At 35.3% G+C, this 23,564-nt stretch overlaps 1 protein-coding gene across 3 annotated transcripts in view; it reads left to right on the forward strand.

Annotated features, from left to right (window-relative positions):
• Positions 1-23,564, forward strand: part of HNF4G (hepatocyte nuclear factor 4 gamma) — a 121,387-nt gene that overhangs the window by 92,148 nt on the left and 5,675 nt on the right. For 2 of the 3 annotated variants that reach the window (XM_038579568.1, XM_038579569.1), the window contains exons 4-12: positions 2,846-3,030; positions 6,154-6,325; positions 11,114-11,208; positions 14,244-14,350; positions 16,557-16,712; positions 19,736-19,823; positions 21,946-22,098; positions 22,226-22,462; positions 23,404-23,526. In XM_038579568.1, coding sequence (XP_038435496.1) covers positions 2,895-3,030; positions 6,154-6,325; positions 11,114-11,208; positions 14,244-14,350; positions 16,557-16,712; positions 19,736-19,823; positions 21,946-22,098; positions 22,226-22,462; positions 23,404-23,526 — 1,267 coding nt within the window. In that variant the 5' untranslated portion in view covers positions 2,846-2,894. The remainder of the gene's footprint in view (positions 1-2,845; positions 3,031-6,153; positions 6,326-11,113; positions 11,209-14,243; positions 14,351-16,556; positions 16,713-19,735; positions 19,824-21,945; positions 22,099-22,225; positions 22,463-23,403; positions 23,527-23,564) is intronic. The other variant, XM_038579570.1, reaches the window with a different exon arrangement.

The following is a 23,564-nucleotide window of genomic DNA, read 5'->3' on the forward strand; positions in this document are numbered from 1 at the left end:
GGCTTTTTTTAAAGGTTTTATTAATTTATTAGAGACAGAGAGAGGGAGAGTGAGAGAGAGAGGCAGAGGGAGAAGCAGGCTCCATGCAGGGAGCCCGACGTGGGACTCGATTCCTGGTCTCCAGGATCACGCCCTGGGCGGAAGGCGGTGCTAAACCACTGAGCCACTGGGGCTGCCCGAGCATAACATTTTTAAAGCTTATCCATGGTGTAGTATGTATCAATAGTTTATTCCTTTTTAAGGCTGAATAGTATTTCATTGTATAGCATACTCTTTTCCTTCCATTTATGGACATTTATATTATTTCCAACTTGGCTATTCTGAATAGTGTTGCAATGTACCCTGACCACCATCTGACCAACTATATATAGTCATCAATTGTATTCATTATGTAGCATGGTTATGTCATCTGTTCTTGTTATTTCATCATGATTTAGTTAAACATTGCATAATTTGCTAAAACATGAATGTTAAAAGAGATTTTTTTTCCCCAATAAAAACCTAGGGGAATACTTTGGAAGTGGCTAAAAGCAAGTTGATTAAAATGTATAAAATGTTTTGAAAACATATAAAATTCTAGAAGGCTTCTGCATTTAGGTTTTACTGCTAGTTTTGACTTTTTTCCTCCGTTTTTAAAAAAAGGAAACTAGACATCAAAGGCAGTGTGTGAGATTTATACAAACAAAAATGTAATAAAGAATCACAAGCAGTGAATACTTATTTGAACAAAAAGTCTTGGTTATCCAACAAAACAGTAGCAATTTACAAATTTAAGTCAATTACTCTATTAAGTATGGATACACCATTTTCGCAATTCTGTTTTAATTATTTTATTTGCTTAACCAGTTCAGTAAACTACCAATCCCAGCATTTAAGAAAAGAAGACTTCTACTGTACTTTGTAATTTCTTGAGACTCTAAAACCTAAAGAGAAATTTCCCTTTGCTAGACTGAGGCTGACTGGATGCTGTGGGTGTTTCCACATCTGAATATCATTAGGAAGACAAACTGCCCACTTGAGGAGATATGCCTGCTATTTGGATCTGCTATATCTTCTGGAAATTCTCAAGTTTTTGACTCTATAAAATGGAGAAAATAATTTACAATAGCATGGATGGGAAACAGGTTTTATCTTGAAAGCCAGCTCTGATTAATTGCTAGTGACTACTTGAGGATCTGTTCTGAGATAAATCTGTAGCCCCTTCTCCACTCAATGAAAATGCCCTGATTCAATAGTGATGCCACTCGTGGGCACGGGATGAAGTAGAACGATAGTGTTGTTCTCTTGAGCTATACCCACACTTCTCCTAGTGTTTTGAGTCCTACAAATTAATGACTGTCTACCTTTTTCTTCTTCTCCTTCTGTTGGAACACTTTTATGGGTGATATTCCTCGCCTTGTTTAGTTACTACACAGACGAGAAAGACTGTGGGCTATGCACAGTTCACTGCTTTGGTTCACAAGGAAATATGTCCGTGTTATTTCACCACAAGTGAGAACTAATTCATGCAAATGAAAACCATGGGATACTGTCCATGTCTCCAAAAACCGATTAAGTACAGTTGGCCTTCACTAGAGAGAATCAGTCCCTCAAATAGATCCTTCAGATAGTACCTTCACAATTAGGAGTGCTACAAGATATGAAGACAAGCGGACTATTCCAGTGATCACTGTTTGATTGAGTGAATCTGGATGCTAAAATGACTCCACTGTTTTCTTCACAAATTCTTCACGTGGTTTTGAGTTTATTTTAAGAGACCGGGCTTCCCAGATGAAAAATATAAGTATTTCTAAGATATAATATTCACAAAATTAATGGTATTAAGAAATTGAATTAGAAATATTACTATGCCATAGTTTTTAACAAATGTAGGAAATGAGATTCTGACTTTATATTATATAAATGTGGCTAGAATTCTTTCTTGGAATATAAAATCAATAAACATATTCTCAGAAGTAAAATAAAACCATTGAATACTCTCTTCTAAATGTTCCCCCAAATTCTAAATGTCCCCTATCACATGTGCATGTAAAAGCTATATGTGCTATATGGATGCTAGATATTAGGTTGATGATGGGAATGTATATAGATCCACACCTTAGGGATAATTTTATTTCAGTTTAGGGCCTATAATTTAATAGCCATTAGAAGCCAAAAGAAACGGAACCTTACTCACATGGTTCTTGTTTATTAGAGTGGCTACAATGTACTAGCAACTGTAGTGGTACTGTCCTTGGGAAGTTTCCAAACATTCAAGGGAGACAGATTCGAATGTAAGTAGATAGTGAAGGAGAATATGTTAAGTCATATTAAGGTTATGTCCAGGCTACTACTGGAATATATCCTAAATCCCCGTCATTTCAAATCATAAATGTTTTACCCCAAAATAAACAAAGTTAGCTTGATTGTACAGTAAGAAAAATTGAAATTGTTAAGTGCCTATGTCAAGTGTCCACTTACCATCTTAACATCAAATTTCTAACAGTAAAAGCCCATCTTTTAGAACATGTGGTAGGTGCTTTCATCCTCTTACATAGGATAAATCATGCTATAAATGCTTGAAACCCAAGAGATTCTCTCTTCTATTTTTAACTACTTAATGACATCATTTATTGTCTACTGGAAATCAATTTAGGAAATCATGTTAGTCCACTAAGCACTTCAGATAAGGTGATTCCATGAAGCATTCCAAGATTATCACAAGGAATTGCTTTCGCATGCCATAAAAGAGAAAGAAATGAGCAGAATATCGCCCGTGGAGGAGTTTACAGTTTTACAGCTCCTCCCACTGCAGCACATAACCCACTGCTAACAGTTACAGTTAACTTTGGATTACCACTCACAGATCGGAAGCCCAACAGCCATCACACGCACTGGCCTGCGGTGCCACTTGTATGTGTGTCTCTAAATCAATGATGAGGGTATCGGAACCGATACTGGACATGGAGATGGCAAATTACAGCGAGGTTTTGGATCCAACTTACACAACGTTGGAGTTTGAAACTATGCAGATTCTATATAATTCAAATGGTGAGTTCTCATCTGCTTGCAGATATAAAGGAAAGTGGGTATAATGGGAGGGGCAATGCTGAGTGTCCCAGCTGGCAGCTCTGTGTTTTCTTGCTTCTTAAGACCACATATCTGAGCCTGTGCATTTCATCACAAAATTTAAGTTAGTAATGTTATGGCTGGTTTGTGTTGAGACTCTTTAAAAGTCTAGTTATGCATAATAACGTGACCTCAGCATTCCATCATGGGCCAGTTAAGGTAAAAAGAACAGTTTCAGCAGTTACTTTATTTACTGTAAATCACAGTAGTAAGTAATATTGGCAGACTGGCTGTGAAGTACATTTTCTATGCAGTATTTAAAATGACATATGGAACGCTGGAGGCACTTACTGGTCGCCTCCTCCTGTCATTTCAGTTCTCCATGGCCACTGATGAGAAACTGCATCTAAAATCCCTATCAAGTTTCTGCACCAAACACAATATGAAAGGAATTAAAGGCTTATATTATAACCTTACTACTTGACAAGCTAATGTTTAGCCTCACGAAGCTCTTGGCATTTATCTACTGTAACTTTTTAACTTTAAATAAGGCATGAGTTGTTTAGAGTTCATGTCTTTATATAATACAGTTTACTGTTGACTTTGTATTTAAATTTTTCCCAAAGTAAAATCTTGTCCAAGATTACTTATAATTGTTAGAACACCTGAAATCTACTAATTATGTATACTTTGAAAAACCTGTGTGTGTGTGTGTGTGTGTGTAGTTCAGGACTGAGAATGTATCTTGTACTCAGGATATGGGAATGTTCTGCTGTGCTCCTCTATTTTACAACTGCTGTTCTCATTATATTTATAGTAAACAATAGCTTATTAGTGCAAATATTCTTTTTAATCATCAGAAGATGAATTCTGAAATTTTAGCACAAAGAGAATTAAAAGAAACCTGTAGTTCAAATCTTAGGAAGTCAGTTTTTTTATTCCTTATGTTTAGATTTGACTAGAGATATTTAATACTATTTGTCTCAAGAGGATCATGATTTTTTTAAAAAGACTCTATATTACTAAATAAGGACAGATTTAGCATAAGTATTTACCATAACTGAATTTTGTGTTGTCTCACTTGTTTGTTTTGTAATAATATTAACAATATGTAAGTATGGCATTAAACAGAAAGCAAGAGTTGAATTTTTCATATTTCCATAATCTCCTAGAATACAATCAATCCTAACACTTCTGTCATATTTCTAATATCTATTTTGTGTATGTTACCAAAAAGAAGAATTCCTAGCTTTAAACTCTGTAACATCACATGATAAACCCTTAAACATATTCACATTAAGGTTTTTCTCAACTTGACCAAATTCTATATGGTTAATGTCTGTCTATTCAGAAGTTTTAGTAAGTAGAATATGTGTGTTTTCACAGAATATAATTGGTGCATGACAGCCTTTATTTTATCTTCTGTTATATTCAATATATGGCAAATTGTTATTATGCCTATATTATCTTACAATTTTATAAATTTTTAAAAAGATTTTATTTGTTTATTCATGAGAGACACAGAGAAAGAGAGAGACAGAGAGGCAGAGACACAGACAGAGGGAGAAGCAGGCTCCATGCAGGGAGCCTGACATGGGACTCGATCCCATGTCTCCAGGATCACACCCTGGGCTGAAGGCAGCGCTAAACCGCCGAGCCACCCAGGCTGCCCCAATTTTATAATTTTTAGTAAATTACCTTAAAATATTCATTGTCTTTTGAGTACATACAGATTTTAAAGGTATAATCAATAATGTTAATCCATTTAAGAAATATTTAAATTAAAATATTTATGTGGATTTCTTAAAGTCTCTTCCTTCAAAACTATGGATTAGACACGTACTTTATGCCAGACACAGTTCTGAGAGCTGGAAGACAGGGGTGCATACGACAAATCTGAGTTCTCTAACATCATGAAGTTTATATTCTATAGGTAAAGCGGGATGATGAAAGAACATACCAATACATAATATAATTTTTAAAAATGAAATAGTTATTTAAAAAATAATCAGGGTTCTAGATTCTACTTGAAAGGCAGATGAACAATGACTCTTAGATGTGTGTTCAGAGAATATTTCACAGAAAGTGTGAGATTGGAGCAGAAATCAAGTAGCCAGCTCAAAGGCTTTGTTGGGGAAGAACTATCCTTCCGGCAGAAGGAACAGCAAGTTCCTGAGATGGGAGCAGACTCCAAGGGGGTTAAAATGGCAACACTGTTGAGCAGTGAGCCAATGGAAAGTAGTACCAAGTAATGGGATTGGAGAGGTTGGAGGGGGCTTTAACACACAAGGCTTTATAGCAGCCCTAAGATGTATAGGCTTTATTCTGTTTCTGAGGGTTAGGTACAGAAGGCTAATATGATGTGACTTTCTTATTCCAAGAGCACTTTGGGGTAATAAACAGTCGGGGAGCAAGGGTGGAAACAGAAAAATTAGATAAGAGGCTATTGCAGTAATTTAGGGGAAAGATTATAGTTGATTGGATAAGGGTGGCTATGGTAAAAGGGAAGAAAATATGGATTCGATATGCCTTTCAAATATAGACTTAGTATTAGATTGGATATGAATAATGAAGGAGAAAATCCAATGAAGACCACCAGGGTATTGGTCCTAGGTACTGGATGGTACCACTGAGTGACATGGAGAAGACTGAAGGAAGAACAAGTTCAAGGGGAAAAATAGAAGAGTTCTGGTTTTTGAAACATTAATTTGCAATTCTTATTAAACCTTAAGGTGAAGTTGTTAAATAGGTATTCGGGCATTTTAGACTGATACCCGTGGAAGACATCAGAGCTAGAGATAAAATCTGTGGATTTTCTCTCATACATTTGTATTTAACATCATGGGATTAGAAGAGCTTTCCTTGGGAAAGAGTATATTTGGAGGGACTGAGACCTATGGTGTCCCAAAGTTTGAGTTTCAGAAATAAGAGAGGGAAGACTGGAATGGGAGGGGCAGAAGTGGCCAATGGTTCAAGGGAGAGCACAGGTATGCTCCAAGAGGTTAAGGAATGGACTGCTTTGAGCCTGTGAATCCATTAGTAGGGTAATATAAATCAGAAATACTCTGTATTAACTTGAAGCCTACTCTGCTTTTTCTTTAACAGATAGCTCTGCTCCAGAGACAACAAGTATGAATGCCACAGACAATGGTGTTAACTGTCTATGTGCTATATGTGGGGACAGAGCCACAGGAAAGCATTATGGAGCATCAAGCTGTGATGGGTGCAAGGGATTCTTCAGACGCAGCATACGCAAGAGTCACGTATATTCCTGCAGGTATTTGAGATGCTCCTTTTGAGAAAGTTACTTTGAGAGGCATTTCAAAATGGTGTGCAAGAAGTAAGGGAATAAAATCAGAGCTTTTGGGGCACCTGGGTGCCTCAGTTGGTTAAGTGCCCAACTCTTGATTGTGGCTCAGGTCATGAGATCAAGCCCCACATCAGGCTCCCCACTCAGCACAGAGTGCTTGTCCTCTGCTCCTCCTCCCACTCACTATCTCGCTCTCTCTTAAATAAATAAATAAATAAAAATCTCGCTCTCTCTTAAATAAATAAATAAATAAAAATCTCGCTCTCTCTTAAATAAATAAGCAAATAAATAAAAATCAGAGCTTTCATGTTTCTGTAATTCTAAGACAAAATCCATAAGCTGTGTTAAAAGGATATGTGGATGCCAGTGCAGGTTATATTCCCACAAGTGGTTCATTTTTTATGAAATATTTTAGACTTAAAAATGTATTTAAAAAATCCACATACTTATCACCCAACCTAGGCCAATATAATCAAAGCCTCTAGTGAACACACCTCTTGTATCACTTTCTCTCTTCTTTCCCAGGGATAACTACTGTCTGAAATTTGGTGTTTGTCTTTTCTTGTGTTCTTTTATTGTTTAACCACATATTCACGGACCAATGGACATATTTAAATCTGTGTGTTTTCCTGCACATTGATTTTCTTTTCGACATCTCTACATCCTAAGTCTTTTGAACAAGATTATAAAAGTGGGGATGATTTCTGGTAGCTTGTCAATGTAAATGAATGAAATTAAATTTTCAGTCCTAAAATTTTAAATGTATTTCTCATGCCACAATTTTGCCATTGAATTTAATGTTTTGTCTAAAATGTATTTAACTATACTGTATATGTCACATGTTTCTACTAGGCTTTTAAAAAAATAGTATCTAGTCAACATCATAGTGTAAGTTAGGATTAAATATTCCACCTCAAGTATTCAGAGCGACAGTTCTGGAATGCAGATTACATCTATGTGAAATATGGACTATTAAAAAAATGACTGAAGCTAACAGAAAAATATCAATGCTCAGTTGATGAAAAGCATGTTGCTGTGTTGTTTTATGAACAAGCTAGACATTTGGAAAGAAGCTCCCTCTCTCGCAATCTGTTGCCATTTTGTTTCTAGGAATCTGGGAAAAGTTAATATATAACTCTCCAAATATCTAACTAGTGTTCTCTAGTAATTTTTTCCAGGAGAGCTTAAAGTTGGTTTTTAAAAAAATGTTAGTTATCTACTTTAAAACCTTCTTGATAAACAAACAAAAATATATTTAGATAATTCTTGCTTTTATGTACATCAAAGCTCTAGAGACAAAATATAAACCAAGTAAATTTGCCTCATTATTTTTTTTAAGATTTTATTTATTCATCCATGAGAGACACAGGCAGAGGGAGAAGGAGGCTCCATGCAGGGAGTCCGAGATGTGGGACTCAATCCTGGGACTATAGGATCATGCCCTGAGCTAAAGGCAGATGCTCAACCGATGAGACACCCAAGCATCCCAGATTTGCCTCATTAAAAGCATTTTCTCTAATTTCTATAATTACATTAAATATTCAGTGCTTTTTAAAAATTAAGAATAAAAATAAATACAAAATAACATGTAAACAATATATTTTGAGTCATGTGTTCTATTGAAGATGAAATACATATATATGAAAAAATGGTGTGATCCAAACAACTAATCCAACAAATACTTTTAAGAATCAGAAAATAACAGCACCAAGATTTCTTCCCATCTTGTATGGGAAAAATGAGAAAGGAGATTCCCATAGCAACTCTTGGAATTTAAAAAATACTCCCGCCACATGGACAGTTTAACTCCTCACACCTTCCCATCATGAGTATTGCTGCCAACTTAGCCTTCTTTACATATTTTGGTATTAAGCAAATGCTATGATTTTCCATTTGGAAAATAGTTATTATAATGATGAAAGTGTAGGAGCATCAAGGTCTTTTTTTTTTTTTTTTTTTTTTTTTTTTTTTGCATCAAGGTCTTTTAAGCTCAGATTTTGCTGGTCTCAAATTGATCCATTTCCTCAGATGTACAAATTTCATTTCCACCCTAACTTCCGTCACACAAAAGTTGGGCTTTCCTTCCCAAAGCACTTTAAATTGCTGATTCAATACTTCTTAAATCACGTTTCCTTTATTATGACTATTTGCAAACTTGTATGTATACACTATTAGATTGTTGCTTCCCTGAATGGAAGAGACAAGTCATATTCCTTTGTTCAATCCCTACCCCAGGATCTTGTAACAGAAGGTGCTTAACATGTTTATTTAGTTCTTGCATCAATGTTAGTTGAGTGTGTTTCCATCTGGTATATATTGGTAATCTAGTTCCCTCTCCCGAAGTCTCCTCAGCCATGAGTTCCCAAGTGAACAATTCTTTTTTTTTTTTTTCTCCTCATACTGAAGATATATCTCTCTTCCCACTCAGTTCCTTTATAGGAGGCTTTATATTTGCTCCATTTGAAATGGCTACCCATCATTTTTAGAAGAAATATCTTCTTTTATAGTTCACTAGAAATGTTCTTTTATTCTCATCATTAATAATTAGCCACAAATAATCAGTATTATAGCAATACATGTAGATGTGGGTAATTTTATGACACAGTTTTGAAGAAATGTTATTATTTTACCATATGATTGAATAATATTTGCCCCAAAACTACAAAAGTACATTCACACAACTTTAGTTTAAAAAAAAGGAAAAAAAATCCTTCCAATTTGACAACTGTAAATTAATTTGAGATTGTTAAATACTATCCCAAGTTCCATCAAGAGTGAATTAGTGGACCTGGGAATTAAGTTCACATCTAATTCCATAGACTGTACTCTTTTTTATTCTGTGTAAAATTCAAGTTTTGAGTATGTTCGCAGAATTGTGCAACCATCACCACCATCAACTTAGAACATTTCATCACCCTGTAAAGAGACCTACCCTTAAGCTGTCCCTCTCCATTTCCCCTAACTCCCTCCCTTCCAATGACAGGCAAGGACTAATCCACTTTCTGTTTCTATGGATTTGCCTCTTCTGGATATTTGATAGAAATTAAATTACAGGCACACCTCACTTTATTGCACTTTGCAGACATTGCTTTTTTTTTTTTTTTTTCCTTTTCAAATGGAAGGTTTCTGGCAACCCTGCATTGAGGGAGTGTTGGCACCATTTTCCCAACAGTATTGGTTTACTTTGTGTCTGTGAGTCATATTTGGATAATTCTTGTAATATTTCAAACATTTTCATTATTACTCTGTTGATTACGGTGATCTGTGATCAGTGATTGTGGCTCGTTGAAAATTTAGATAGTGGTTAGCAGTTTTTAGTAATAAAGTATTTTTGATTAAGGTATAACACTGCTATTTTAGACAATACTCTTGCACAGTTTATAGATTACAGTATAGTGTAAACATAACAATATACACTGAGAAAGCAAGAAATTTCAGTTGACTCACTTTATTATGATACTTGCTTTATTGTGGTGGTCTGAAACCGAAACAGTAAAATTTCTCAGGTATGCCTGTATATAAAACGTAGCCTATTGTGTCTGACTTCTTTCACTTAGAAGTGTTCTCAAGGTTCATCCATGTTTGTAGCATGTATCAGTACTCCCTCCATTCTTGTTCATTGCCCAGCAATAATATCCATTGTCTAAGTATACCACATTTTATACAGCTGATGGGCATTTGGGTTGTCCCTGCATTTTGGCTGTTATGAATAATGATGATTTGGACATTTGTGTACAAGTTCCAATGGAAACATATGTTTTCATTTCTTTTGTGTATATACCTAGGAGTGAAATTGCTGGGTCATATGGTAACTCTAATGCCTAACTTCTCTTAAAAAGTGCCAAACTTTCTTTGCAAGCAGCTGCATCATTTTATATTACAAAAAAGCAACTTATAAGGGTTCCAATTTTTCCACATCCTCATTGACACTTGTTAGTATCTGTTTTTTTTTTCCTTTTATTTCTGATTATAGCCATTTTATTGGGTGTGAGGTAGTACCAATTGTGCAGAGACCATACTCTAAATGCTGTTCTCACTTGACTCTGAATATGTAATTTGGCAGAGTAGATTTCAATTGCATGTGAGGAACATTTAAAATTAATAGAAGAATATTTAAAAAGAGAAAAGCATAAAAGTGCAGAGGAATGAAGTTCTGATATATTCTCCATTACACTGAAATCATTTAGTAATAAGCAATTAGAATTCACATGCCAAAGAGTTTTAAACTAGGTTTGGCTTTTGTGACTCAGGATAGAAGTAATAATGTATACTATGTATACTGGCAGAAAGTGAGATATCATTCAGGTTTGTTTTCTTATAAAGACTACATGAGAATGGGGGGGGCGGTGCATGGGTGGCTCAGTTGATTAAGCATCTGCCTTCCGCTCAGATCATGATCCCAGGATCCTGGGATCAAGGCCTGCATCAGGCTCCGTGCTCAGCAGAGAGTCTGCTTCTCCCGCTCTCTCAGCCCCTCCCCTTGCTTGTACTCCATCTCAAGTAAATAAATAAAATCTTGCAAAAAAAAAAAAAAAAGAAAAAAGAAGTGAGGCTTGTATTTCCATGTATATGCTGATCATTAGACTGGAAAATTTGCAGGTAATTGTTATTACACATTCTTCCTGTTGGGCCAAATTTGACCTTACTTATTTTATGCAAGATCTGTTTATCTGTTTATTTGTGCATGTTTGTTGTTGTTGCTGTTTTTGATAAATAGTTTTCTGCAAACTAATATATCTTTGTTTGATATTATAGGTTCAGTCGGCAATGCGTTGTTGACAAGGACAAAAGGAATCAATGTAGATATTGTCGATTAAGAAAGTGTTTTAGAGCAGGAATGAAAAAAGAAGGTAACAATATATAGTATAATAATGATAATTATTGATGAAAAGTGTTATACACATACATCTTCATTTAATCATAACTTTTCACAGGAGTTCTGATTTTCCTCAGTGAAGAATCTTTAATTCCCTGAATTTAAGAATTTACCCAAGGACACTGACACCAGTCTCTGATGACTATCTGATTCCAGACACTATTACCTCTACTACTGTGATATACCTGGAAACAAAATCATTATCTAAATAATATCCTGATATCCAGTTCAAAAGACAAAAGGCAAAATCTATTAATAGGTTGAAATTATAAATGTATTTTTAAACACACTTTTGTTGACAATAACAATTGAATATCTTTATTCATCTCATAAATATTGATTGAATGTTTGCTTTTTGTTCATTGATTTATCTAAAAAATACTTATTGAGCACTTCCTTCTAAAACCTGTTCCAGATGCTAAGGCTTCAATAGTGAACATAACTGAAAAAGAATCCTTCCTCTCAGGGAGTTTATAGTCTATGGAGAAACAGAAACAGTGGACTAGATATTCTATTTTAGTGTACATTAATTTCATTTTGAACATAGTAAATAATCTTATTATATTATCTGACATTTTTACTATGGTTAATTTGGAAACAAATCTGTTGAACACATTTTAACATTTGGCAGAGGACAGCCACTGCCAACATAATATGCTTATCAGTTTTGTCACATGCTTATGCCTATTATATACAAAGAAATATTTTTCAGGACTATTTCAGAAACCATAAAAAAATGAAATCAAGTTAATATACTATGGAAATGTAAAACATATCAAGCTTACCTTGAACCTAGTTTTGTCATTGTCACAATATTTTAAATAGACAAAAATTCCTTTGGTTTCATTCAGATTGCTCGTCTCCAAAAGAAGGCAAAAGGAAGTTTACAAAATTAAAGGAGAGGCATTTTGTTATTATAAAATGACTTATTTCTAATGGCCTATTTCATAGTTTATGAGATTAATTACATACTTCATCAAACAACTTCATCTATTTCTATTTGAATTCCAGCGTTACTCCTACAAAAGTATAAGGAAGTCACAACCCTCTATTTCCTTTAAGAGTTTACAAGTTTTGGGCAGCTCGGGTGGCTCAGGGGGTTAGCGTCTGCCTTCAGCCCAGGGCACGATCCTGGAGACTCAGGATCCAGTCCCGCATTGGGGTCCCTGCATGGAGCCTGCTTATCCCTCTGCCTGTGCCTCTGACTCTCTCTCTCTCTGTGTCTCTCATGAATAAATAAATAAAATCTTAAAAAAAAAAAGTTTACAAGTTTTGAAATAAAATTACTTTAAAATAGTTAAATTATGTCTCCAACCATTCATAGAATAATGCATTAGTTTTTTTCTAAATAGATTAGGAAGAAACTTTTGGGCTTCAAAGTAGATATATTTCTCATATTTACAGTAATGGCATAATATCAAGGTTATTCAGATAGAAACCTATATAAACATGGTTTTATGTCAAAAATGATAGCAGTAAAAAGATTACAAATGTTCACAATATCTTGCCGCATTTCTGAGGATTGATCATGTAAATGAAATTCATAAAAGCATAGCTTACTTTTTAATTTTTTATCTCTACATATGCATTTCCATATGAGTCAGTTTAGTCTGAAAATCAATGACAATTTCTATGGGGAAAAAACTGTAAGCTACCAGTAAATATGATTTTAAGATAAAATATTAATGATACACTCCAACTTAAACACTACTCACTCTTAAAGGCAAAAGTCCAGTATTTTCTCTCCCAGATTAATGGGTTGATGGTTGATACTAAGTTTTGGGTAAATAGTAGATTTTGGCATCCTTAGAAATTGGTGAATCTCTTTACAGAAAGAATAATTGCATCATAATTTCTAATAGTTTTACATCTTATCTCTCCAGCAGAATAGAATAGAGCATTGATATAAATAATTTAGGGGTACAGGCCTTGTTTTCATCCTTTTTGGTTAACGGAATATAGAATCCCCGAAGTTTTAAAACTTAACATGGAAAGGCATCTGGAAGACTCAGTCACTTTAGCATCCAACTCTTGGTTTTGGCTTAGGTCGTTATCTCCAGGTCGTGGGATCCAGCCCCACATCAGTCTGCTTGAGATGTTTTCTTTCTCCTTCTGCCTTTCCTGCTTCTGTGGTTGCTCTCTCTCTCTCTCTCTCTCTCTCTCTCTCTTTCTCTCTCTCAAAATAAATCTTTAAAAAATAAGTAAATAAACAAAATCTAACTTTGATATATACAAGGTAATACTCCCTCTCTCACTCTTCCTTATATTTAAAATGTAGTTTTCAATAAGGAATTTCAATAAGGAATTCAACACACATTGCTTTTCCTTTCTTTTCTGCAACAAGTAGATCTGGCTCCCTCTAAGAAGCTTTTTATATAATACTGAAGATGTCTCCACCTTTCCAAAATGCTGATGTTCAAATCTCAGTCTCCTCAAAAAACACCCCTTACTGTAACTTTTGCTTTATTAATAATGTTTGTAAACTGTCCCAAGGACATTGTTTCATGAGAGATCATAAGATTGCAAACTTAAAACCACCTTAACTAAATAAATTTACTTTCCATTTCTGTTACTATTTTAGAAAAAAAAATATGAACATTTCAAAATCTATGACTCATATCTTCTGACAGTGAATATAATCTTTGAGTTGGTCAATCGTAGGGGCAATTCTCTTCCTCTACTTATCTTACAGTTTTATTAACTTGGAGAGAATGGAAGGCCGTCCTATTACAGATACAGCATGGTTGAACTGACTGACCCAACACTTTCTGACACGCATATGATCATGAAGCTTCAAAAGGCAATATTTCATGAATTCTAATGACAGGACTGGCCTTCTACTTTTTGAAAGTGGTACAAAATGATAAATATCTTCAGTTGTACCATACTTTCCCCTCTGCCCCTTAGCCCCTTCTTATTTTTTATACTATTACTTTTAAACTTTGAACTGTTTTCCTGACATATATCGAAAAGAACTGACCAGTGAATACTGTGATTTTTCTCCCCTAGCTGTGCAAAACGAACGTGATAGAATAAGCACCAGAAGAAGCACATTTGATGGCAGCAACATCCCCTCCATTAACACGCTGGCACAAGCAGAAATTCGGTCTCGCCAGGTAACTTGCTGCACTTCAGTATCTAGTCCTGTTCAACAGAATCAAATGTCTATTTAGGCATAATTAGAAAATAATTTGAGTTCATTTAAATGGGCTCATTTCTAAAATAAATTACAGTTTTACTTTGAAAATATTAGATGGACTATTGACTTAATTTTGATACTTCCTGAACAACTTCTGTCTTTAAACAAAAAAAATGCAATGCATTTCAGTCTAATATTGTTAAATAAAAGTTTGTTTACAATGTTGATTTAAAATACTAAATGCATAGCACAATGCTCTGGGGACAGTAGGTTGTTTACTAATAAAATCTGTCAAATCAGTTACTATGACTTTTGGGGAGCTTGGTTGACTCCTATCATCAGAGCTTCCTTCCATGAAAATGGTTTCTGAACTCAAGAACTCATCTTGGCATCTGCTTTGGAAACAAATATTTAAGGGAAGAGCCAGAATTCAGAAACCAATGAAGAAAGTTAATTATTTTAAATTCCTAAATGAGAATATCAGTTCCAAAGTCTAAAAATATCTGTCATTAGTTGTATACATAAAAATAAATCATTTAAAAATCAAATGAAGAGGGCAGTCCGGGTGGCTCAGCGGTTTAGCACTGCCTTCAGCCCAGGGCGTGATCCTGGAGACCTGGGATCAAGTCCCACGTCGGGCTCCCTGCATGGAGCCTGCTTCTCCCTCTGCCTGTGTCTCTGCCTCTTTCTCTCTCTCTCTCTCTCTCTCTCTTTCTCTCTCTCTCTCTCTGTCTCTCATGATTAAATAAATAAAGAATCTTAAAAAAAAATCAAATGAAGAAGGATGACTGGATGGCTCATTCAGTTGAGCATCTGACTGGATCTCAACTCAGGTCTTGATCTCAGGGTTGTGAACTCAAGCGCCATGTGGGCTCCACACTGGACATGGAACCTACCTTAAGGAAAAAAAGTATCAAAGAAGAAACCTTTGAAGACAGTTTATTTTAGCATTGCCCCATTAGAAAAGTTAATGATATTTCTCTATTATAAAAAATGATGAAATAGCTAACTATTAATCAGGTTCTATAATGAGTCAGCACAACTACTTTCTATTTTGATAGCATGAGGGTGGAATGATGAGGCTAACATCACCATTATCATCAGTACTGAAGATTACTTGATGATCCTGTAGAGCATTTACCGAATACCTTAAAAGGAAGCTGTGAAGAAATAAACATAAGCATAGAAAGTCACACTCACCCACATACATGTCCAAAAATTAAGTTTATAAGAACTTTAAGAAAGTAGTTTTTAGCCGAAAAACATTTTAAAACTTATATTTTTATACAGTTCAACCACTTAGAAATCATATATAATTTGAAAATTTTTTCCACACATTAAGCTTTTCAATATTGCTAAGTCAAAAGTTGGTTTCTTAATTTTACTTTGATGGCCTCTCTTTAATGCAGCAACATAACTAGTTCTGGCTTCTCTTCTAAACTTTTTTCTTCAGTTTAGTAAACTATATCCACTGAAAACATTTTCCTCATATATTTCAAAAAGTTATAGATAGGCTTTCTTAGTGGAAATACCATTTTTTAATTAAAAATAATATCACAGAGCATATTCATGTGACTGTGGCATATCGCTTTGTATAGTCATTGTGAATTAGGAAAATCCTGAAAGTTGAGTAACATATTTTATGGTTTTGCCAGTGAGAGAAAAAAAAAGGTACTGCTCCCAGAATATGGTACTGTGCAGTGAATGTTTCCTTTCTTTCCTTTCCTTTCCTTTCCTTTCCTTTCCTTTCCTTTCCTTTCCTTTCCTTTCCTTTCCTTTCCTTTCCTTTCCTTTCCTTTCTTTTTTTTTTTTTTGTAAAGATTTTACCTATTTATTCATGAGAGATACAGGGAAAGAAGCACAGACACAGGCAGAGAGGGAGAAGAAGCAGGCTCCCTGCGGGGAGCCCGATGTAGGACTCGATCCTGCGACCCTGGGATCACACCATGAGCCAAAGGCAAATGCTCAACCACTGAGCCACCCAGGCGTCCCACAAGTGAATGTTTTCAATTTAGCTTGTGCCGATAGGTATTTTTTTTTCTCAATTTTAAAATGTTTCATATATCTCAAGATACTGTGGCAATGAGAGTGCCCACTTCAAAGGTGTTTACTTATTGCAGTCATGGAAGTATTGCTCACATATTATGTTAAATGAAAAATTAATGTGATCTTCTTAATGCTAGATCTCAGTCTCAAGCCCTGGTGCAAGCACTGACATAAATGTTAAGAAAATTGCCAGTATCGGTGATGTCTGTGAATCTATGAAACAACAGCTCTTAGTCTTGGTGGAATGGGCTAAATATATTCCTGCCTTCTCTGAGTTACCACTGGATGATCAGGTATAAATTAGAGGATTTGATGAATGCTTTTGGAAATGTCTTTGGAACTTTGCTAAGTTTTTGTGTTTTTTAAATTATATGTGTAATAGATTTGACCATCTTTAACAAAGGTTAAATAATGAGAAAAATAATTGGTTTTCTTGTCCATTCAATTTGTTCTCTCAAGAGGCACAACTGTTTAACTTCTCTTTTAGGGGTCCTGCAAATGTATTAATTGGGTGAAGTTGAGGAAGACACGGTTCTTCCCTTTTGGAGTTTAAAAAGCTTAAGTAAAGAGGAAAAACAAATAGCAAGGAACTGCCATTGTGAGAAAAGTATTGGCAGAGTAAATATCTGGGAGGCAATGGTACACTATTGTGTCGTGGTGTTTATGGAAGGTTCCATATAAAATTCCACCGAAATACCAGGCCACTCCTGGACAGAAACCACATAGGTTGTGTTGGTGTCTTTGTAGGTACTTTATTCAGTTAATATAAAAGTTTGCCTTTTATGTTGTCAATTTTATTCTAACACTTACTATATAAAAATAATAGGTCTGGCAAAAATGTTTCTAGAATCATACTCTGAAATCTACAGAGAAATAGAATTCAGATACAATTATCTTTCCCTAATACATATATTTTCATATTTTGTCAGATATATCTTAAGACATTTTAATTAATAGTTAAGAATTTTAATTTCCTAGTCTGTAAAAACTAGATGATTAGCTTCAGATTCATTTTGAATGCCTACATCTAAGTAGTTAATATTTTGTAGATGAAATTTGAAAAATTTTAATTCCCCACATTGAGTAAACCATAGTGTGTATTATAGCCAGTGCATATTTTTGCACCCTCTGACCAGTCCTTGCTCTTTACCACTAATATATAAAAACAAAGAAACAATGAAAAGGAAAGGTGCATGATTGTTTAAAAACCCAAGAAAGGCAAAATATTTACACAACCAGAATGAAAAGTGATCATAGGAAGTTAGCAATTATATTTCTAGGACAGTGTTTCATATGGTGACCAAAAAAAAAAAAAAAGTGCTATGAAATCTGAAATCATTCTTAAAGTATTCTGTAACTGCCTTCCTGGTGTGAGTCATGGTTATTGACATACCATAAAGATAGCTGGCTCAGAAGGTTATTTCAGAGTGAATAATGCTAAATTGCTAAAACCTACGTGTCTCATCCCAAGCCATATAAGTAGGGTTATGTTATTTATCAGTTTTATATTTTTATTACCACTCCTCTTTAAAAGTTGCTGACTTATGTATGAAGACGATGATTTAAAAATTTGAAAACTAAAATCCAGTAACCCGTCAGAAATAGTTTTTATTTACTAAATGACACTTGAATACTAACAATATAATTAATAGCCATGGGTTGGCAAATACCCATTGTGGTTAAGGCACTAGCGAAGTAGCTTGCAGTTGCATTATATATCATATTATTTTATTTAATCTTCTCTGGAGTTCATGAATGTTATTATCTCCAATCAACAGTGTTTCAAACTGATCCTAGATCAGTGAAATTCACTCAGGAAATTCATCAAACAAATATTTAGTAGGACTACAGTTCAGTGTTAGGAACTGTAAGGATTTGGCAGTAAAAAATACACATTGCGTCACTATTCCCATAAAGTCTGCACTCTCTTTGGGAGAGACAGACAATAAAAAATATACAGATTATGACTAAGTGAATTCTAGGTGGGGGAAGTTCTATAAAATGGAATGGAATGAGTTGTTGGAGAATGACTGGGGTGGGATGGTAAGACACACTTTAAATTGGAGATCAGAGATTTTTCCTGACACCTGAATGACAAGGGGCCAGGCATGCCCAGATCTGAGGACAAAGCATTCCAGCAACAGGAACAGCATGTTCAAAGGCTCTGAGGCAAGTAGGAGTAATGTGCCTGGATAAAAGTGAGTAAGGGCTGTCACAAGATGAAACCAGAGAAGTGAGTGGGGGGCAAAGCATTGAGCTAGCCCCCGTGAGGCCACTGTTAAGGAGTTTGAGTTTTATTGTAAAAACAATAAGAAGCCAGTGAGAAGTTTTAGCAGAGGAGTGATATTAAGTGATTATTATTTTACAAATATTATCTGGGAAACTCCATCAAGAAGGATTTAGGATTGGGCAGCCAGAAAGGAAGCAGGAATATGCATTAGCTCAGTGAAGGGCCTTAAGGCAAGCAAGAAGAAGGATGGTAAAGGCTCTGGCTGGGGTGGTAGCAATGGAGAAGCAGCACCCAGATTTACTGTACGATTAGAAGAATAAAAATGGACTCTGTTTCTGACCTGAACAAGCATTTCGGGTGATGGGGCCATTGACTAAGATGCTGAAGATGTTGGAGACACATTACTTTGATGTGTTATATTCGGAATGCTTCCTGTTCTTTGGGCTGGAGATGTTAAAGTAGGCAATTGAGTACACACGTAAGGCTTAGTTGAGAGCTTAGTGCAAAGAGAGGTTCGGTCTAGAAAGTGTGTCAGCAAGCAAATCACTCATCCTCTTCTCAGTATGTCACAAGTCTTTGCGTTGTTTTTATTTATTCAGTTTATGTGTAACAGAGTGTTTTACATATATTTTCTTATGTTGTCCTCATGACCACACTTTGAGATTTTTATCATTGCCTCCCTGTGAGAGATGAAAACAAATGAGTCCCAAACCTTCAGTTTAGTTTATCTAAGGTGAAATAGTAGTATGTGGCCAAGCCACATGTGAATTCTGATTTGTTTGATTCTATTTCACTCCAAAACACTTTTCTTTCTTTTTTGTTCTACTTTTTTGTTTGTTTGTTTGTTTGTTTCCATTGTATTGACTTGGAAGTTTTAGAAATTTTGAAAAGTAAAACTCTATTGACATGCTAAGGTGGAAAAATAGAAGCGTTCACGATGGCAAGTATCTATGAAGACTATAGTTTATTAAAACAAAACAAAAGGTCCCAGACTTAAAGAACACGGAGTTAATCAGATATATATTATAGCGTCTTTTAATCACTATATTTTATAATTAATTGTTAAACTTGAAATTTTTCATTCAGGTGGCACTGTTGAGAGCTCACGCAGGGGAACATTTACTGCTTGGAGCTACAAAGAGATCCATGGTGTATAAAGATATTTTGCTTTTGGGTAAGTTTTTTTTTTTAATTTAAGAAGAAATTATGCATGCTTCATCCTTACACAGGATCTATTCTGTATGTAACAAGCATTCGTAGACACTGTCAAATGGTACTCTCACTTCACAAATTGGATTTAATTGATATTGTCCTCACTCAAGGCCCTATATTTCCTTGACTTGATTGCAAGGAAGTTTAGAGGGCATTGAGACACTCAGGGTTATCAGTGAGATGATGGATGTTAGCTGAACCTATTATGGTAATCATTTCACCATATATGTAAATCAAACCATCATGCTCTACACCTTAAATTTACACTGTGATGTGTGTCAATTATTCCTCAATAAAACTAGGGGAGAAGGTTTAAAAATAAAAGAGATGTTGCTCAATAAAGGTAAATTGAATTATGTTTAAATCATATCAGGACAAAGAATTAGTGATTCATGTGACCACTTTATTGGAATCTCAGTGTTGTTTCACATTCTTTCAGTGTCTACTTAATACTTATAATTATATTGTTTTATACACTTCCAAGGAACATGTTTATTTCCCATAATCTTATTGCTTACAGTATGATGCAACATCCCAGGTTAAAAGAAGAATAATTTGGTGACTATGTCTGAAAATTCTGATAGTTAAGTTGCAGTGCTGGAAGAGGCAAAGTAAGATGGCAGGTTGAATGGGATAAGGCACAGAGGGAAAGCTTTTGTTTTCCTTAAGCAATTGTTCCAATCCCCAAGTCTTACTTGCCTTTTAAATTAGGTTTCCTGTTGAGAGAGTTGAGATCCCTCTAATAATTATTACCCCCACCTCTCTCTGGCTGTATGAAATGATGACCAGATTGTTTATCCTATTTTTTGATAGATACTGTGTCTCAAAATAGAAATAAATTGAATGTGATATAACAATAGCTAGGGGCAGCCCCGGTGGCGCAGCGGTTTAGCGCCGCCTGCAGCCGGGGGTGTGATCCTGGAGACCCAGTATCGAGTCCCACATCGGGCTTCCTGCATGGAGCCTGCTTCTCCCTCTGCCTGTGTCTCTGCCTTTCTCTCGCTCTCTCTGAATGAATAAATAAATAAATCTTTAAAAAATAGCTAATATTTGTTGAGGACATACTATGTAAGATGCATTGCTCTAAGTGCTTTACATGTAAATACACACACCTCATGTAATCTTCATGATAACCCAAGAGGTAGGTACTGTTATTCTGCAGGTGAAGAAATGCAGGCAGAGAATGTTTACCTAAGATCACAAATCTCGTAAGGGATAGAGCCAGGATTCTAAAGCGCATAATATGACTGCATAGACTATGCTGTTAGATTCTATTAAACACTCTCTTGCATTTAGAAAACTGCAAGAGATGTGAATACAATATACTTAAAAACCCAAATGTCCTTGCTTCCTTGCTACCTAATTCTAAAGTGTTTTACCTCGAATAATTAGATAACTAACTTTTCATAAGAGCAAGGCCACATTTTTTTAAGTTCATTTGCACATGTTGTTACACTGAAAATCGTCTTTGCCTGCAGTGAAAAAATTCAGAATATACTGCTTTTTATAAAACCAGAAAATAACAGTTTAGGCTGTTATCCTAGGAGTTTTTGTCTTTTAGAGCCAGAGATTTTCTGAATTAGGGATTTTCTGAATTTAGGGATTAGGTAGTCTAGTCTCGATTCAGTTTCTGAATATTCTTGAATTCATCTACTTCTAGTTGTTAAAATTGCGTCCCAAGGGCTGTTACAGCTACACACCCCTACATCAGTAAAGGAGTCCTAGTTTTATCCAGTGTAAGCAAGAAAGTTTCTTTAGGTTATGTGTTACGCTCATTAATGAGTAAGACACTAATAGATAACTGACACAGTGGCAGGCTAATCATTATATTTTGTGTCTCCCTTGTCAATTATTAGCTTGTTATTGGTCTGTACTTTCGTGTTATCACTAGTGACTGGGGCTGTTAAAATGCATGTGATCATATTATCAATGTCATTGATCCTTGACGTGTTCTTAAACTTTTCTAACATAACCAGCTAACAGTACTGGAAGGAAGTACTATTACTACTCCTTCAAGGGAAGAACCCTTAAATCCCATCTGATGATCTTTTTGTTGGACAGCGGCTGATCTTTTTTTCTCCTAGGAAACAACTATGTAATTCACCGCAACAGCAGTGAAGTCGAGATCAGCCGTGTGGCCAACCGGGTTCTAGACGAGCTGGTACGACCATTTCAAGAAATTCAGATTGATGACAACGAATATGCTTGTTTGAAGGCAATTGTATTTTTTGATCCAGGTTTGTTTTCAGATTTCCATTAAAAAAATAATTATAATGAAAAGTAAGCTATTTCATATTAGAACGTTTACTCCTCACACTTTAGTAAGATTCGATCTTTAGATTGCCCTTTGTCTTCCTTTATTAGATGCAAAGGGGCTAAGTGATCCAGTAAAGATTAAGAACATGCGGTTCCAGGTGCAGCTCAGTTTGGAGGATTACATCAACGACAGGCAGTATGACTCCCGGGGGCGGTTTGGAGAGCTGCTGCTGCTCCTGCCCACACTGCAGAGCATCACTTGGCAAATGATTGAGCAAATACAGTTCGTTAAGCTCTTTGGAATGGTTAAAATTGACAACCTACTTCAGGAAATGCTACTGGGTGGTGAGTACATTTGAGAATTTCCACTTTACTTATTAGCATCGCACTCTGTACAGAGTTGACCTATTTACTGTTTGTCCATGGCATAATGAACCCAATTTTTTACATTTAGAAAGTCTGCAAAACTCATTGGATGGAGACAAAAATACCTGAATGTGTTGAAATCCTCGTTCTTACTAGTTTCCACCATCTTTGTGCCCCCCAGTTCCTCTCGCCTTAGTTTTTATCTTTTCGAAGGTGGTAAATAGAAATATATTTCCTATATTTAGTTCTCCTCGGACTGTATTATTTTTTTCTAAGCCTTGACTCCTTTAAAAGCTCAAAGATACCAGCATGGCAACATAACCTAGAAATGTTCATAGTAAATACCTTAAAAATAAACACTTTCCTCCTGAAGTAATTAATTGACATAACACAATGAGAAAGGAAAAAATGAGATTTCGTTGCTGCAATAAATGTCAGGAATAAGTTAAGAAATCATTTATTTTGTGTTCTGATCTAGATTACATTTCCTTGTAAAATCACTTTATTTTATTTTAGTTTAGTTTTAGTTTTCTGGTTCTTAATGTGTTCCTAATGACATCTTTCTGAAATAAAAGTTGTTTATGCTATCAGTGTGATCCCAAATATTATCAACTTGAGGTAAGTGATTCTTGGAATTGCCTTAACAACAGGCAGCAAACCTAATGATTCCAGGAAACGGCACACAAGGTCCATTATTAATACACACCATAATATGATACAACATTAATCTAGCCAATGCACAGTGAAAGCTGCCCTTGTCCTTAATATGGCGGCAGTTCTATTAATTTATTTTTGAAATCCCAAAAAGCACTTTGCAAAAATAGCAGTATCCACGCTGTCAATCAAAACATTTGTTGCAAGGTAAACTTGACGTCCCTGATTAAATATCACTAACGCAAGCATCTTTTTATCTTCTGTAGGTGCTTCCAATGACACTAGTCATCTCCATCATCCCATGCATCCACATTTGTCTCAAGATCCATTAACTGGACAAACTATACTTTTAGGTCCCATGTCGTCACTGGTTCATACAGACCAGATCTGTAAGTACCTGAGCTACTTTTCGACCATAATAACTTTT

Source organism: Canis lupus, chromosome 29, assembly GCF_011100685.1.
Source record: "Canis lupus familiaris isolate Mischka breed German Shepherd chromosome 29, alternate assembly UU_Cfam_GSD_1.0, whole genome shotgun sequence".
Classification (NCBI taxonomy): domain Eukaryota; kingdom Metazoa; phylum Chordata; class Mammalia; order Carnivora; family Canidae; genus Canis; species Canis lupus.